Below are 17,234 nucleotides of genomic sequence, written 5' to 3' on the forward strand. Positions count from 1 at the left end.
CTCTAGAGTTCCTCTGTGGAGATGGGAGAACCTTCCAGAAGGACAACCATCTCTGCAGCACTCCACCAATCAGGCCTTTATGGTAGAGTTTCCAGACGGAAGCCACTCCTCAGTAAAAGACACATGACAGCCCACTTGGAGTTTGCCAAAAGGCACCTAAAGAACTCTCAGACCATGAGAAACAAGATTCTCTGGTCTGATGAAACCAAGATTGAACTCTTTGGCCTGAATGCCAAGCGTCACGTCTGGAGGAAATCTGGCACCCTCCCTACAGTGAAGCATGGTGGTGGCAACATCATGCTGTGGGGATGTTTTTCAGCGACAGGGACTGGGAGACTAGTCAGGATTGAGGGAAAGATGAACAGAGCAAAGTACAGAGAGATCCTTGATGAAAACCTGCTCCAGAACGCTCAGGGCCTCAGACTGAAGTGAAGGTTCACCGTCCAACAGGACAACAACCCTAAGCACACAACCGAGACAAAGCGGAATGGCTTCGGGACAATCTCTGAATGTCCTTGAGTGTCTCAGCCAGAGCCCGGACTTGAACCAGATCAACCATCTCTGTAGAGATCTGAAAGTAGCTGTGCAGCCACGCTCCCCATCACACCTGACAAGGCTTGAGTGGATCTACAGAGAAGAATGGGAAAAACACCCCAAATATTGGTGTACCAAACCTGTAACATCATTCCCAAGACGACTCAAGGATGCTGTGGTCAATGCCTAAGGTGCTGTAACAAAGTACTGAGTAAAGGGTCTGAATACTTATGTAAATGTAATATTTAAGTTTTCTAAAAAACTATTTTTGCATTGTCATTATGGAGTATTGTGTGTAGATTGATGAGGGGAAAAAAATGTTTTCATCAATTTTAGAATAAGGGTGTAACGTAACAAAATGTGGAAAAAGTCAAGGGGTCTGAATAATTTCTGAATACACTGTAGGATTGGTAGTAGCATACGCAGCAAGACATTACTTTCCTTGGAACCTCTGCCTTTGTACATTCATAACAAACATGTGGTGCAAATATGACATACATTCTGATTGGATCAGCAGGTTATGATATTTGTTCAGTTACATGTAATCTGATTACAAAAAACTAACTGTAATCAGTTATGTTACATGCAAAAATGTTGTAATCAGATTACAGATACTTTAAAAAAAAACTTGAGTATTACTTCTTGGAATACTTTCAAATTCAGAAAGGATGTTTGCAAGAAAAAAATACTTTCACACCTTTCACCTTGTTTTCTCAATGAGATTCAATTTACATTTGAAAAAAGGTAAAAGTTTAAGTTTGTTCTGACCACAAATCAGAACAATGATGACACAGCAAATGCTTTGATGGATCCTTTTTGCCTTTTTCTAATGCCTCTTAAGGGGAAAGTAATCCAAAGAAACTGAAAGTAATCAGATGACGTTAATTGAATTTGGGTAATCCAAAAGTTACATTACTGATGACAATTTTGGACAGGTAACTAGTAACTGTAATGGATTACATTTAGAAAGTAACCTACCCAACCCTGCAGACAGAACATCTATTGGTTTTACTTTTCTCATTACTTATGGACTACAAGCATTCTGTAGACTAGGCCATACATTCATTTATTTTTTTATTTAACCTATATTTAACTAGGCAAGTCAGTTAAGAACAAATTATTATTTACAATGACGGCCTACCAAAAGGCAAAAGGGGGACGAGGGCTGGGATTAAAAATAAATAATATGCATATAAATGGATGAAAGAGCTTCCTACTGCCTGAGCTATGTTGTTGATGTAAATTGAGAAGAGCGTGGGGCCTAGGTTCGAGCCTTGGGGTACTCCCTTGGTGACAGGCAGTGGCTGAGACAACAGATGTTCTGACTTTATACATTGCACTCCTAGTTATTAAACCAGGCCAAAGTCCCCTCAGAGACACCAATAATGGAAGAATGGAAGAATGGAATGGTCTACCATGTTAAAAAAGGTCAATAAAAATAGCAGCACAACATTGCTTAGATTCAAGGGCAATGGTGACATCACTGAGGATCTTATAGGTTTCAGTGATATATCCATAACCTGAGCGGAAACCTGATTGCATACCAGAGAGAGTACTATAGACATCAAGAAAGCCAGTCAGTTGATTATTGACACGTTTTTCCAACACTTTTGATAAACAGGGCAAAATTGAAATAGGCCTAGATCAGCTTGATCTCCCCTTTAAATAAAGGACAACCCGTGGCTGCCTTCCAAGCAATGGGAATCTCCCCAGAAAGGATAGACAGGTTAAAAAGGTCAGAGATAGGCTTGGCGATGATAGGGGCAGCAACCTTAAAGAAGAAAGGGTATAAACCATCTGACCCAGATGTTTTTTGGGGGTCAAGATTATATCAGCTAATCAACATGATTACAGGTGAAATGATGTGAAGATGAACTCAAACAAACCATATTTTTAATGGGGTGGTTTTGATGGCTCATCCTACATAAAAAAATATTTTACCTTTATTTAACTAGACAAGTCAGTTAAAGAACACATTCTTATTTTCAATGACGGCCTAGGAACAGTGGTACTACCTGCCTGTTCAGGGGCAGAACGACAGATTTGTACCTTGTCAGTTCGGGGGTTTGAACTTGCAAACTTCCGGTTACTAGTCCAACGCTCTAACCACTAGGCTACCCTGCCGCCCCATAAAATGATTTATTTATTATGAAAAAATATATAGATAAAACATATGTCCGGAATCTTTATCCGCCTCTGTGTGTAGCCGCCTCTCTGGATCGCAAACAGTTCAATCGGCGCTAGGACCTAGGAGATGCCACAGAAGCATTGCAGACAGAACGTTTGGGAGGTGTTGTAGAAGAAAGGCAAAAGAAACCGAGTAAATGAGAGCACTTTTTGTACAGATTATTGAAGGATTTATCAGCTAAATAAATCGCCGAAACAGCTCATTATAATGCAACGGACACACTATTGAAATCCTGTCCAGGTAAAGGCCTGCATTTTGTTTTTCGTGTTGACCTAGGTCGATTGCTGCTAGAGCGGTTAGATCCCATTGTATAAAATAGGATGCGGTTATTCTCACTCAAACTGCCTTGCTAGGCCCCATATCCAGACTAAAATGAAGTGCATTCCTGACATCAGTTTATTCTCAGGTATAGGTATGTTTACTGAAGAAGTTAGTTAAGTGTCCAAACTTTAACATTAGCAGAGACTGTGCCTCATAAACAAAAATAAAATATCGTATAACATTGTCATTTACTGACTATGCTTTTGAATTTGACACAATGTCCGCCTTTGAGACAGCCTACAGGCCGAACATGTTTATGTCGTTTTTACTGTACATTACTTTCATACACTTATAAGTCACCTATAGGAACGAACTATACGTTTTAGAAATGAACTTTATGGACATATAAATGCATTTGCAACGCGTCTTAAAAACAAACTATGTTGTGATCTTGCGGGTGGCCAGTTCAACTCTACAACTCACTCATTCATTTATCTGCACGTTCGTCAACAAGACAATTGATTTTGTTTTCTGATATGTTCTTGTTTGTCTGTATGTCACACAAGATGAAACATCTTTTACTGGCGTCATTCAAAATTCCACGACTTCTAAACCGAATATTTTACGTTTTGATTATTTGAAGGTAGGCAGTCACGTTGTTGCATTGTTGTTACAGTGTAGCAATGACGGAAACAGAAATTGATACAAAGTATCCACCTTTTGCTTTGTTATGGTGTGTGGCCCAACCTGGTCCGTTCTGTCAGGCGAATACATGTATTGTATAGTAGATCTACAGTTGATGACGTTTGAAAGCATACTTCCTTTATTCTTGGATGACAGTTGAATGCTTTCTGGGACATGCCTCAGTAATTTTCCTTTATTTCCCATTAGCACAATTATCCTTGAATAAGCATCCCCCAAATCCCCTAACATTCAATCCCCACTGTGCTCCCTATTTTCCATCTTTTAGATGTAATTTTTCATAACATATTTTACATTTTGACTAAATGATGAATACTCTTATGATTCACTGTACACTTAAAAAAAAAAGTTTTGGGTAGTCATTTTCAATATTTTTTGTTGTTGTAATGTGTGCATTTAAAGTAACTCTCATACTGAACAGTAGTCATCCCCAAGCATGTTGTGTGCCATGCATGTCTTAAATGTGATAATTTTTTTTGAGTCATGAGGCCGACCATGACTAGCCACAGTCTGAATGTGAAAGGACCCAGGCAGGCAGCACAGCAGCAACATGTGACATTAGTCTGAGGGTGGTTAAGTGATGTTGTTACTGTTTGACTCACTCACCCTGTTCTTCCTGGGAGATGTTGACATCCTTGGCTCCCATTGGTATGGGAAAGGACTTTGAGTTCCTCTGGCCTTGTTGATGCAAATGTGCCACCGGTTGTATGCAGAATCTGAGGAATGCTGTTTGAAATCTGCCCTTACACAGTCAGGTGTATTGTGGCTAATCTGAGGGCTGTACGCCACAGCAGCTAGGAGACTTTATCAGTGTAATGGGTCCACACACTTCCTGACCCTCCATGCACATCATATGACTGTCCTCTCCCTGCTCTCTCTGTGTCACAGTCATAGACAGCACTGCTTCCTCTGCTGCTGTCCATGTGGCTGCAAGCAAGTTGTTTACATTCTGAACTTCAAGCCCTCAAGTCAGAACCAATAGCATAGATGGAATTAGGGGATGACATGAACGGATACAAGATGTTGATGAAGTGTCACCAACAGTAATATTTTTGAAGAGGAGACTGGAGAACAATAGGAGGGTTTCTGCCAAGTTACACCATATAAAAGGTGCCTTTTCTATTCAAAACAGACTTTACCCAACTCTCTTTCTTAGTATGTGTAGATCCATTTGAATGGGCTTTCATTTTGTCTGTCTGTAAATTTGTATACAGTACCAGTCAAATGTTTGGACACACCTACTCATTCAAGGATTTTTCTTTATTTTTACTATTTTCTACATTGTAGAATAATAGTGAAGACATCAAAACTATGAAATAACACATATGGAATCATGTAGTAACTAATAAATTTTTAAAAAAAATCTAAATATATTTTAGATTCTTCAAACCCTTTGTCTTGATGACAGCTTTGCACAGTCTTAGCATTCTCTCAACCAGCTTCATGAGGAATGCTTTTCAAACTGTCTTGAAGGAGTTCCCACATATGTTTTCCTTCACTCTGCGGTCCAACTCATCCCAAACGATCTCAATTGGCTTGAGGTCGGGTGATTGTGTAGGCCAGGTCATTTGATGCAGCACCATGACTCTCCTTCTTGGTCAAATAGCCCTTTACACATCCTGGAGGTGTGTTTTGGGTCATTGTCCTGTTGAAAAACAAATGAGTTCCCGAAGTCCCGGTTGGAGATTTCCCAGAATAAGCAGGAAATCTGTAATTCTCCAACCAGGATTTCTGGAAAACCAGGGAATTTATTGAAAGTTCCCAGAATTTTGCTACTCTAGAACCAACACATGTAGAGATAATCCGTTCACCTACTCTGCATCTCACAAAGACACAGCGGTTGGAACCAAAAATCTCAAATTTGGATTCATCAGACCAAAGGACAGATTTCCACCAGTCTGATGTCCATTGCTCATGTTTCTTGGCCCAAGCAAGTCTCTTCTTCTTATTGGTGTCCTTTAGTAGTGGTTTCTTTGAAGCAATTTGACCATGAAGGCCTGATTCACGCAGTCTCCTCTGAACAGTTGATGTTGAGATGTCTCACAGTTAACTCTAATGAACTTATCCTCTGCAGGTAACTCTGGGGCTTCCTTTCCTGTGACGGTCCTCATGAGAGCCAGTTTCATCATAGAGCTTGTTGGTTTTTGTGACTGCACTTGAAGAAACTTGGAAATTTCTTGAAATTTTCCAGATTGACTGACCTTCATGTCTTAAAGTAACGATGGACTGTCGTTTCTCTTTGCTTATTTGAGCTGTTCTTGCCATAAAATGGACTTGGTCTTTTACCAAATAGGTCTTTCTTCTGTATACACCCCCTACCTTGTCACAATACAACTGATTGGCTCAAACGCATTAAGGTGGAAAGAAATTCCACAAATTAACTTTTAACAAGACACATCTGTTAATTGAAATGCATTCCAGGTTACTACCTCATGAAGCTGGTTGAGAGAATGCCAAGAGTGTGCAATTCTGTCGTCAAGGCAAAGGGTGGCTACTTTGAATAATCTCAATTATAAAATATATTTTGATTTGTTTAACATGTTTTTGATTACTACGTGATTCCATGTGCTATTGCATAGTTTTGATGTCTTCACTATTATTCTACAATGTAAAATAAAGAAAATCCCTTGAAGTGAGTAGGTGTGTCCAAACTTTTTACTGGTACTGTATATTTGTGTATGCTAATGTTAGTTGCTTTATGCTCTTCTCTCTCCCTGTAATTGTGATTGTCCTGCTGGAACAGACACCAGGAATAAACTTGATTGTGTGTGGAGGCATGACTAGTCATTTGACCTGTCTACCTTTTTATTTGTACGTCTTGTTTGAAGGAAAATTGCATAGATGCATATTGGTATTACTATTTAGTAAACATTTCCTTTGATGCACAGTAGTATTGGGACACTGCTTACCTGCACCCTTCTACTAGGACTCCAAGACAAAGCCAATATAGGCACATAGAATGGATTCACGTTGTTGATATAGAAGACAAAACAACAAATGATATAGGTCAACCTGCTGCCTCCATACACAGCCTCTTTGCTTGAACCCAGCCAAGTCTCAAGACTAGTCTGGGATTATACCCAGTGGACTACATTAATCAACAAGTGTTTGTATGACTGGCTCTGTGTGTGGCTTCCATACTGCATGACACTGATTTGCATTGAGGGGGGCCCTGGAACGAGAGCCAGAATGGTGAATGATTGAAAGTCAAGCAGGCAAGGCAGGCAGTCAGGAAGGGACAGCATGAGAGAGTGAAGCAGGCAGGTAAGGAAAGAGCGAGTGAAGCAGTCAGGCAGTGGCCCGGGCCCCTGGACCATGTGACCTGCTGTTAGGGTACTAGGTTCATTCACTGGCTACAGTTCTGGCTGCGGCCCAGCTTTTCCACACAGCCCACAGTAGCGACGGCTCGGTCACATTAAACATCAACACTGTGTTGTGGCTCCAGAGCCGGACCTCTGTGTGTGTGTGTGTGTGTCAAAGTCAGAGAGTGCATGCTGTGAGCACAGAGGCTTGGTTTGCGTTTGTGATCAAAGTTTGAATTGGTCTCAGTAGGTTATACACTGCTCTAGTGGACAGGCCTGCTCTCAGTCAGTTCTCCAGAGCTCATCTCTCTCTATCTCTCTCTCTCTACTGTGACAGGCCCAGCCACAGCCAGAGATGACTGGAGCACAACGCACTGCTGGCCCAGCCACAGCCAGAGAGGACTGGAGCACAATGTGCTGCTGCCAGTACTCAGAGCATGTGGGACCAACTGGCAGGTGTCATTTTCAATCTCTCCCTGACCGAGTCTGCAGTAACTACATGTTTCAATCAGACCACCATAGTCCCTGTGCCCAAGAAAGCGAAGGTAACCTGCCTAAATGACTACCGCCCCGTAGCACTCAAGTTGGTAGCCATGAAGTGCTTTGAAAGTCATGGCTCACATCAACACCATCATCCCGGAAACTCTAGATCCAGTTCGCATACAGCTCCAATAGATCCACAGATGATGCAATCTCAATGACACTCCACACTGGTCTTTCTCACCTGGACAAAAGGAACACCTATGTGAGAATGCTGTTCATTGACTACAGCTCAGTATGCAACACCATAGTGCCCTCAAAGCTCATCACTAAGCTAAGGACTCTGGGATTAAACACCTCCTGCTGCAACTGGATCCTGGACTTCCTGACAGGCTGCCCCCAGGTGGTAAGGGTAGGCAACAACACATCTATCACACTGATCCTCAACATGGGGGCCCCTCAGGGGTGTGTGCTTAGTCCCCTCCTGTACTCCCTGTTCACCCACGACTGCCTGGCCAAGCACGACTCCAACACCATCATTAAGTTTGCTGACGACACATTAGTAGTAGGCCTGATCACCGACAACGATGAGACAGCCTATCGGGAGGAGGTCAGAGACCTGGCTGTGTGGTGCCAGAACAACAACCTCTCCCTCAACGTAAGCAAGACAAAGGAGCTTATCGTGGACTACAGGAAAACAAACAAGCCCCCATTAACATTGATGGGGCTATAGTGGAGCGGATCGAGAGTTTCAAGTTCCTTGGTGTCCAAGGAACTTCATCAACAAACTATCCTGGTGCAAACACACCAAGACAGCCGTGAAGAGGGCACGACAACACCTTTTCCCCATCAGGAGACTGAAAAGATTTGTCATGGGTCCTCAGAACCTCAAAAGGTTCTAAAGCTGCATCATCGAGAGCATCCTGACTGGTTGCATCACCGCCTGGTATGGCAACTGCTCTGCATCTGACCGCAAGGCGCTACAGAGGGTAGTGCGTACGGCCCAATACATCACTGGGGTCAAGCTTCCTGACATCCAGGACATATAAACTAGGCGGTGTCAGAGGAAGGCCCATAAAATTGTCATAGACTCCAGCCACCCTAGTCATAGACTGTTCTCTCTGCTACCGCACGGCAAGCGGTACCGGAGCGCCAAGTCTAGGTATAAGAGGTGACTCCTTAACAGCTTCTACCCCCCAAGCCATAAGACTGCTGAACAATTAATCAAATGGCCACCCAGACTATTTACATTGATGACCCCCCCCCCCCTTTGTTTTTACACTGCTGCTACTCGCTGTTTATTATCTATGCATAGTCACCTTACCCCTAGCTAAATGTACAAATTACCTCAACTAATATGTACCCCATGTACATTGACTCGGTACCGGTACCCCCTGTATTGTTATTGTTATTTTGTGTTACTTTTTATTACATTTTTTACTTTTGTTTATTTAGTAAATATTTACTTAACTACATTTCTTGAACTGCATTGTTGGTTAAGTTCCATTAAGTAAGCATTTCACGCTACGGTCTACACCTTTTGTATTCGGCGCATGTGTAAAACATTTCCAGTGAGTAAAAAGTGTTTCCAATTAATATGAGTTCACTCAACAATTTGTAAACACAATGGATGTTAAAGGCTCCTATCATGCTGGTTTAATGGGGGATGTATTAGGCCTGGGGCTCTAACTCCCAGCCTGTCAATAGCCACTGCTTCCTGTTGTTTTCCTCTGCAGTCACTGATGAGGTCACATTAACAGGCCTGTCTTGTGATGATGAGCTCTGGAGGATAAATTGATTTCAGTGGATGGTCAGAGATAGCCATCCGCACACTGGTCACAGAACTTAGTCATTAGTTTTGAAGTGTTTGGCCCTGTGGTGAGTTTGTGGATACTGTCTTTAACTCTAGTTCCTCATTTAGGAGTGATGCCACATGCTCATACTGAACTGGAATAATACCCATCTGGTGTGTGGCACTATTTTCCACTGTCTGGACAGACCACAGAAGTATGGAACCAATGTGTTTCCAGTTTCCACTGAGTTGCACTGATGTTGACTGGTGAAGTTAATATTCAGACAGGTGAAGAGGAAATGTTTTACTTCCAGATGAGGCTAATTTTTACTCTTCCCTTTACGCTAAAAGGAAACTGGTGAAAAGGCGACTACAGGCTCCTGCCCTGGACTGAGTGAAGGACGCTTGGGGAACAGAGCTGTGTCTCTCCCTGTCAGAACCCTGGACACACTAACCTGCCCACCAACATGACCGATGTGGCGATTGTGAAGGAGGGATGGCTGCACAAAAGAGGTGAGTGGGTTTGGACTATTTCCTGTATCAACAAATGCTTTGCTCCGTATTTGACTACAACATGAGCATGAGTGCTGATGTGATTTTGGTATTATTTGTATAGTTTCCGGTATGTGATTCCTATTTCCTAGTCAACAGTATACAGTATGCCCCAGTATCCCTCTTGCCCAGCTAGCTACTTTGTGTGGTATGGCAGGCGTGAGTGCCGTTGTTTGGATGAGGAGGCATTCCTCACATACCTGCTGTCTTTGAGCGGGGGGTGGTGTGTGTGCATGCGGACTCCTCTGGCACAGAGAGAGAGCAGGGGTGTGGTACCTGGGACAGAGACACAGGCTCATGGGACAGACAGACATGGGGAACACGTCACTAGGAGTGGAGAGTCCCAGATGCTGTAACCCAGGGAACAGCATTCTACTCAGTACGCTCTCCCTCGAAGGCCTCAGCAGGAACACAACAGGGGCTTGTGTCTTAACAGAGTCATCCTGGGTTAGCTACGCAGGCTGACCCAGGCCCACGCAGACTGATGCAGCCCCTGGTCCTGACAACGCTTCCCTGGAGTGGAAAGAGCAATGCTAGCTGGGTACTACTGGCTGCTCATTTAAAAAATAACCTCTGTGATTTACTTAAAACAGCAGATCGCCCTGGGATTCTTGGTACATGTATAGAGGCTGAGGAACACATATCAGTCTGATGTTTTCTGATGTAGGAGATATTTGTCTAAATAACAAGGAAACAGGAAACAGCATTTGCCTTATTGGAAGGAAACGGACCAAAGTTGATCATTTAGAAAAGTTCTGATTTAATAACAAACATGCCAGGGTGTCTAGTTCTTCTGAAACTTTTTTGAAATCATGCATGTGATTTTACCTTCTTTACCTCACCTTATGCATGGTCTGTTGGCACATTTGACGTGCAGTATGTGATGCAGTATAACATGCACTATGTTGTTTCCACTGCTCCTTGCCAGAGTGATATGAAGGGAAGCAGGAAGGTTTCTGACAGATTGCCAGTGTAAAATGTAATGAATGGCCCAAGGACTGTCAAATAGTGACCAGTGAGAAAAACAAACTCCTTTGATCTCAAGTCACATCTTAACCTTGAATTATTGAAGAACAAAGCCAACACACAAACAGACTGAACAAACAAGCCTTCAGGAATACTGAGTTGGCATGCTGTCATACCCTAGCAGCTGTGCCCGGTGAAATGTCACCCAGAGCAACTCTGTTTTGATTGGAGGGCTTCTGCCTGCTTGCTGAGCGTATCTTGACAGGACGGGTTTTAATGTCACGTCACTGTCACCCAGTCTCTGTCCCAGTGCAACAGCACAGAAGGTGAGTCTGCAATAACAATGTTCTGCTGCCCATCACTTCAGCCAACCACCCACTTCCTGTGAATCTTTTCATTTTAGCCCATCCTCTAACCTCACTACTAAGATTTTGGACTGCAGTCACTGAACATTTCACTGACTGATTGCATTGTGTGTTTGATGGCATGTGATTGAGGCAGGCCTCTGTGGCACTGAAGGGTCATACAGGTAGGTGGTGGCCTGCCTGGGAGCTGAGAACGTCCATGCCGCCCTTAACCCTCCTAACCCTGATTCCTATCTGATTAGTCATGCTGGGCATGCAACTGTAAGCTGGTTTTGTGGTATCCTTTTGCTGCCAGACAATGGCAGAGTACAGAAAGTGGAGCAGCAAACTTGGTTTCTTATGTGGACTAAGTCCAGCCAGCCTATTCCACAGAACAGCCAGATTCCCAACCTTGGAGTGTTCGGTTCTGTGCCTTTTTTCCCCAGGCAGGCCCAGCTGAGTCTGATGATCCCCAACGTCAGGCCACACGTTTCCACTCAATCAGCCGTGTACTGCTGGGCAGTGGGATTGTCTCAGCCATTTACGTCACCCATCATGATATAAAGAGGGTTATCTGTTCAAGGCCAGGTTTGGACTTCCAATACATAGCACTAGGGAATAGGCCAGTAATCCCGTGCTGTATACCAAGTCACCAATGGCTCCTCTATAGGCCCGTGTGTGTGTCTATCCGGAAGTGTGTGTCTGCGGAAGTGTGTGCATGAGGTAAAGCATACAATTGCAGGGGTAACAGTGGTTGAATGTTGAAATTATTTCCCAGTGCCCACATGTACAGGTTGCCTAGCACGCAGAGGCTTGTAGTTCAAAATCCGCTTGTATCTTGTTGCGTCTGTTACAATCCAGTTGTCATGTCCCTAAGGGCCACACAGACAGTCATCCAGCAACGGATGACTCCCATTAAAAAAAACATTGGCTCAATCTGGGTTTGATTAATCCGTAAATATGTTGGGTCTACTTTACACCATCCACACAGTTTACATTATGCCTGCAGCCTCTAGTGGTCAGCCTGTAGTTTATTTCCTAAAGTTTCCATCAAAGGCAGAGCATCATCCAACATCAAAGAAGCAGATTGCAGGTGCTCTAGATTCCATCTGAGTGCTGTGTCCAAGAGCCTAGTGAAGTGCAACAGAACTGTGCTTGTTGGCCCTCTCTCTTCCAGGCAGCCCTTGGCCCTCTCTCTTCCAGGCAGCCCTTGGCCCTCTCTCTTCCAGGCAGCCCTTGGCCCTCTCTCTTCCAGGCAGCCCTTGGCCCTCTCTCTTCCAGGCAGCCCATGGCCCTCTCTCTTCCAGGCAGCCCTTGTTCTTTTGACTCATTTGCTCCCTGACAGGTATAAAGAGCCGGCCTCCTCGTTAGGCTAACGAAGGTTACAACAACTGTTGTATTTTGGTAGCACTCTCAGCTGGCTCAGAGGCAGGAGTGAATGGATGGGGGAGGGAACTGAGAGGAAACAGAGCACCAGGTCTTTGTGATATTCCCAGAACATCATCACTCTGTGTGCAGTCCTTTTCTCACAGACCAAGCCTGACTTAGAAACAGGGTGTTCTGTGTGATGTGTCTGACGAATAGGTTGATGCTTATTGGATGATTTACTCCAAGGGGTCACATGATTAGTCAATGGGGTCGTGTATTAGAGGACACCTTTGAGTCGTTCCACTGAGAATAACAAAAAGAGTGCGCGGTCAAAGAGTGTGTGTGAGAGTTTGTTTGTTTGTTTGTTTGTGTGTTGGTATGCATGCATGCAAGATGTTGAGTACCTAATACCTCATACAATCACATACCATTTTGAAACACCTCTTTAAAGAATTTCTCAATTTCTCAGAATTTCTGTATCAAAGCAGTAAAAGGGAACTGTGTGTAGGAGTTATATTTTCACTCTTCAAAGAAACCAACCCACCTGATTAACTCTGTCTCATGACATTGCAATGCTGATCGCACAAGGACCTTGTCTGGCTGCCAGCTTTGCTGCCAGCTTTACCGCCAGGCTCGCCTTGCTTAGTCTCCTTCACACATACCCCTTCATTAGGTTCCAGCCTGCCATGGACCACACAGCGGCCCTGCTACCACACACACCAACAGCCTCACTACAACGGCTTCAGCAGCAGGGGATGCCCCAGAGCCATTATGCCCTGTCCACACTCCCACCGCCCAACTAACTACATAAAACAATACCAGCAGCAAAACTTTGAGCGACAGAACCAGAGTCACGAGGTGAAGCCCCAAGGCAGGGCCAGCAGCAGAGGGTGGCTCCCCAGGAGGGGAGGGCTCTGGCTGGTGTCTGGCCGTCAGCAGGGTCCCCTGCTCTCAGTAATGGGAATCAGCCTCCTGCTAAATGTGGTGGATAAAAGTAAATTGCCTGGGTGCAGCTGTCGACAGGCAGGCTGGATGAGAGGGGACCAGTAGGCCAGAGAGAGCCACCTCCGTCACTTGTCTCTGCTCGCAGTGAGCCTGCTGTGTGCTTACTTTTCTGTGCAGAATCCTCCTGCTCCACATCTTGCGCTTGGTTGTGCTCCCCCTGCCCCCTACCCCTCTCACTCTCATTCACTTCCTCTCTCTCTTTCTTCAATTCTCCATCTCTGTTCCCCTCTCTTTTTCTTTCTTTACCTCATATCCTGCTTCCTACTCCCACTCTACTCCTCCTCTCCCTCTTTCTTAATCCCCATCTCATTTCTTCTCTGCCTCTGCCAGTCGTCCCCCACCACCTTCTCGCCCCCCCCCCCCCCCCCCCCTTGCCAGGATAATGACCCTGCTGACAACACCGAGGCGGAAGCTGCTTCCGACTGCCGTGGCGCTCCCAGTCTCAGACATCAATCACATCACTGGCTCGCTGGCTCTCCCTGGCAACTGGGACAGACAGAGGGGTAGAGAGAGAGAATGAGAGGGAGTGGTGGAGTGTGGACAGGAAGGGGCTGCTCAGCTGTCCATAGAGTCTGACTGTATGTTCAGACTGCTGTCACATTCACATCAGACCATCATCAGGATACACACCCAGATCACACTTAGCCTCTCATCCGGCTCAGGGACAATTTGTCATTATGGATCACAGACAAATATAACAATGTATTTGACTTGGCCTTAACTCTCCTAAAGGTTGAAATTTAATCTTAGGTATATCCCCCTTTTATTATACATGGTTGTATAATTTAAGAGTGATGGACTATTCCCTGGTCATTTAGTGTTAATTGGCACTAATTTGAACTAAATAATGTGTTTATTTGTTTGTCATGCAGTAACACAGTTAACTAATCCATGGGCTGCTTGTTTACCGAGAGGAGGGGCCAAATTAATCACACAGAAAAGCAGGGTGAACTTCCCACAGTGTCTCTATGGTAATCAGCAGGTGTCACTCGCTATGGAGAAGAAGTGAGGGCTTTCTTATGAGCGTGAGAAAGAGGGGCTCCACCACCCCCCTCCCCACTGTTCACCCCCCCCCCCCCTTTTTTTTTCCTGTAGCGGCAGATACCGCATCAGCAGAGAGAGAGGGGAAGGGAGGGTGATGGAGAGAAAAGAGAGGGCTGCAGTGGAGGCTGGGGCAGCCCTTCCCTGTGACCTGTTGATGCTGTTGCCAAAGCCCCGGCAGTGCAGTCCCATCCAGCTGCATGAGAGAAAGAGAGACGCCAACAAAAGAGGAGAGGGACAGCAGGAAGAAAAAAAAGAGGGGGGAGAAAAGAAAGAATGAAGAAACCCAAACTCCTGGGCGGTTTAGCCTGGCATGTGAGAGGCCTGTTGTGAGCCTGGGCAGCCTTATATGGTCATGGGGAGAGGGGCAGCCTGGCGGCGCAGTCTGCCCTGAGTCCCAGAGCTGGGAAGGAGATGGGACGTGGAGCGGTATTGGGGTGGTGGTACAGAGTGGTGACCCTTCCATCAGGGAGCCCCCTCTCCTCTGGAGCGGGTGGCGGCACAGAGGCTCATTGAGATGCAGGGCACATGGCGGCAGGTTGCAGCTGCAGGCTACAGGCAGGGCCCAACAGAAAAGGGCCGAAGGGAGCAACCGAGGAAAAATGAACAAAATACACTGCCTCCCCTGCTCTGGAGTTTTAATTCCCTAATCCTCAATTCCCCCCCCCCCCTAGACACTCTCACATATACACACTCTCACACATACACTCTCACACATACACTCTATCACACAGTTACTATGGGCTCCCTTCCTCCCTCTCATCCCCAAACTATGAATGAGTGGCCAGGCAGAGACAAAACACCACAGCAGCCCCCTCAGGAAGTCCAATCACTGGGCACTGCGCTGAGAAGGGCTTGTTTTGTCTGACCTCTTCTTCTCCCCTTCCTTAACATTTTATTTTCTGCTCTCATTCCTCTTTCTTTCTCTCTGTGTCTCTGTCTGTCTGTGTGTGTGTGTCTCTCTCTCTGTGTCTGTCTGTATTCCATGTGCCTGTGATGCCAGACAGAGCACAGCGGTTGGCCTCTCCTTTGCAGTGTGATGAATGTTGCATGATGTGTTTATTAAAGAGCTGTGGCAGCTGGGACCTTAGATTCCTGTCGTTGTCACATAGAGACAGAGAGAACACAACGCTCCTCAGACACACAGGCTAACCTCTGACACACTCTCTTGCATCCTTTCCTTTTTACATTTAATCTTATTTTTAATGACACAGACTGCCTGGACTCTAAAGCCAAGCTGACTTGCAAATGGCCTCTGTGTCAAATGGTAGTATTAACATGGATCCGAATTGTTCGCATGCTCGTTCTTTTACAACGGACTGACCTTGAAAACCGTAACTTGGTACAGTCTGACCATTGAGTGAATTATTTTAGTCTGACTGCAGACGGTTCGCCTTTGGTCAATCAAGATGCTCTTATTGCCAGTAGAAGGTTTTTGATGAATAAGCTGGTTTTCATGTGTCTGTTGAGAGCTCTATGGAACTACGCTGTCAACTCATAAACCATTCAGACACATACAGCTTATTCAGTAATAGCTCCAGTTCTGAAGAAAATGACACGGTAGCATACAGTATTTGGACAATTGGCCCTCTGCAGCTGTAAGTCATTGAGTGTGTGTGTATGCATATGCGAGAGCATTTGTGCATGTGTGTGTGGGGGGCATGGCACTGGTACAATTTGGCTGTCCACACATAAGCCATGCAGCAGTTGGCAAATAAAGATGAATTCTCTTTTGTTTGGCAGAGGCTCACTGTTCATTATTTTCTACTTTGCCCAGTGCGCATCCCAGACCTCAGCAGCTGTTTGACATGTAAAGACACTCCAACAGCCCCTGACAGCTCCTTGCATGGCCCTCGTCTACACACACACACAGTCAAAATTGTAGTTGAATTTGCCTATCCCAAAGATTGTTCTGTTCTTGATCTTATCTGCTATGTGGTCACGCTGTCAGGTTGTTTCCGGTTTTCTACAATTAAAATGTTCTAGTGAGATGAAAAGGGCCAGTTTACTGCAGCTGAAAGACTTTGAAGATGGATGGATGGATAGAGTTGATAGCAGGGGACTTCTGTGTCTCAAGTCCCTTCTGCTCTTAGTCAGCATGTTGTCTTCTCTCTCAATCTGTATTCTGCAATTTGCCCATTTGGTCCATTCTGTCAAAATATACTGTATCAAAAAAGCATATTAATATTTAGTGAGTAATTTTAAATAGTCTACGAATGAGTCTTTTGGCATCTCCTGCTGTTGTCTGTACACCCTCTGCTTCCTATTCCTCCTAAGCCCCCAGTTCCCAGTTGTGGAGTATCATGGTAGGATGTTAGTAAATAGGAAAGACATCTGGGTCATGTCTGTGGTTTTGTAACGAAGAGATGGACTGCAGATGTAGCTGACAGAAATGATAAGACAGTTTCTTCAGTTACATGACTCTCCATGCCCCAGCCAGGATGACGTTTGCCTGGTCAGGATATCCTCTCCAGCTAGCCCAAAAACGATGTTCTAAGTAATTTAGTTGATAACATGCATACTGCCAATTTCTCCACAGCCATTGTTTTCTCCACACCCACATTTTGGGAAATGTGTAACGTTATGCTTTATTTGGAAGAGCAAAAGAAGCACAAAGACAATTATGTTCTGATAATTGCACCAATGTCAGTCCTGCTGTGCTCAGAGCATGCTGTGGAGTCTTTAGGGTGGGATTAGGT

General features: G+C 44.8%; 1 protein-coding gene across 7 annotated transcripts in view; it reads left to right on the forward strand.

Moving 5' to 3' along the window:
- Positions 1–2,615: 2,615 nt before the first annotated feature.
- Positions 2,616–17,234, forward strand: part of LOC110497971 (RAC-alpha serine/threonine-protein kinase) — a 36,013-nt gene continuing 21,394 nt past the window's right edge. Inside the window, exons 1-3 of one of the 7 annotated variants that reach the window (XM_090211376.1) lie at positions 2,767–2,962; positions 7,325–8,629; positions 9,611–9,772. In XM_090211376.1, the coding sequence (XP_090067502.1) occupies positions 9,727–9,772 (46 nt within the window). In that variant the 5' untranslated portion in view covers positions 2,767–2,962; positions 7,325–8,629; positions 9,611–9,726. Of the gene's footprint in view, positions 2,963–7,324; positions 9,346–9,610; positions 9,773–17,234 lie in introns of those variants that run through there. The other 6 variants (XM_090211373.1, XM_090211375.1, XM_090211374.1 and 3 more) reach the window with 6 other exon arrangements.

The sequence above is a fragment of the Oncorhynchus mykiss genome, chromosome 19, assembly GCF_057628025.1.
Source record: "Oncorhynchus mykiss isolate SJ-2025 chromosome 19, ASM5762802v1, whole genome shotgun sequence".
NCBI classification, from domain to species: domain Eukaryota; kingdom Metazoa; phylum Chordata; class Actinopteri; order Salmoniformes; family Salmonidae; genus Oncorhynchus; species Oncorhynchus mykiss.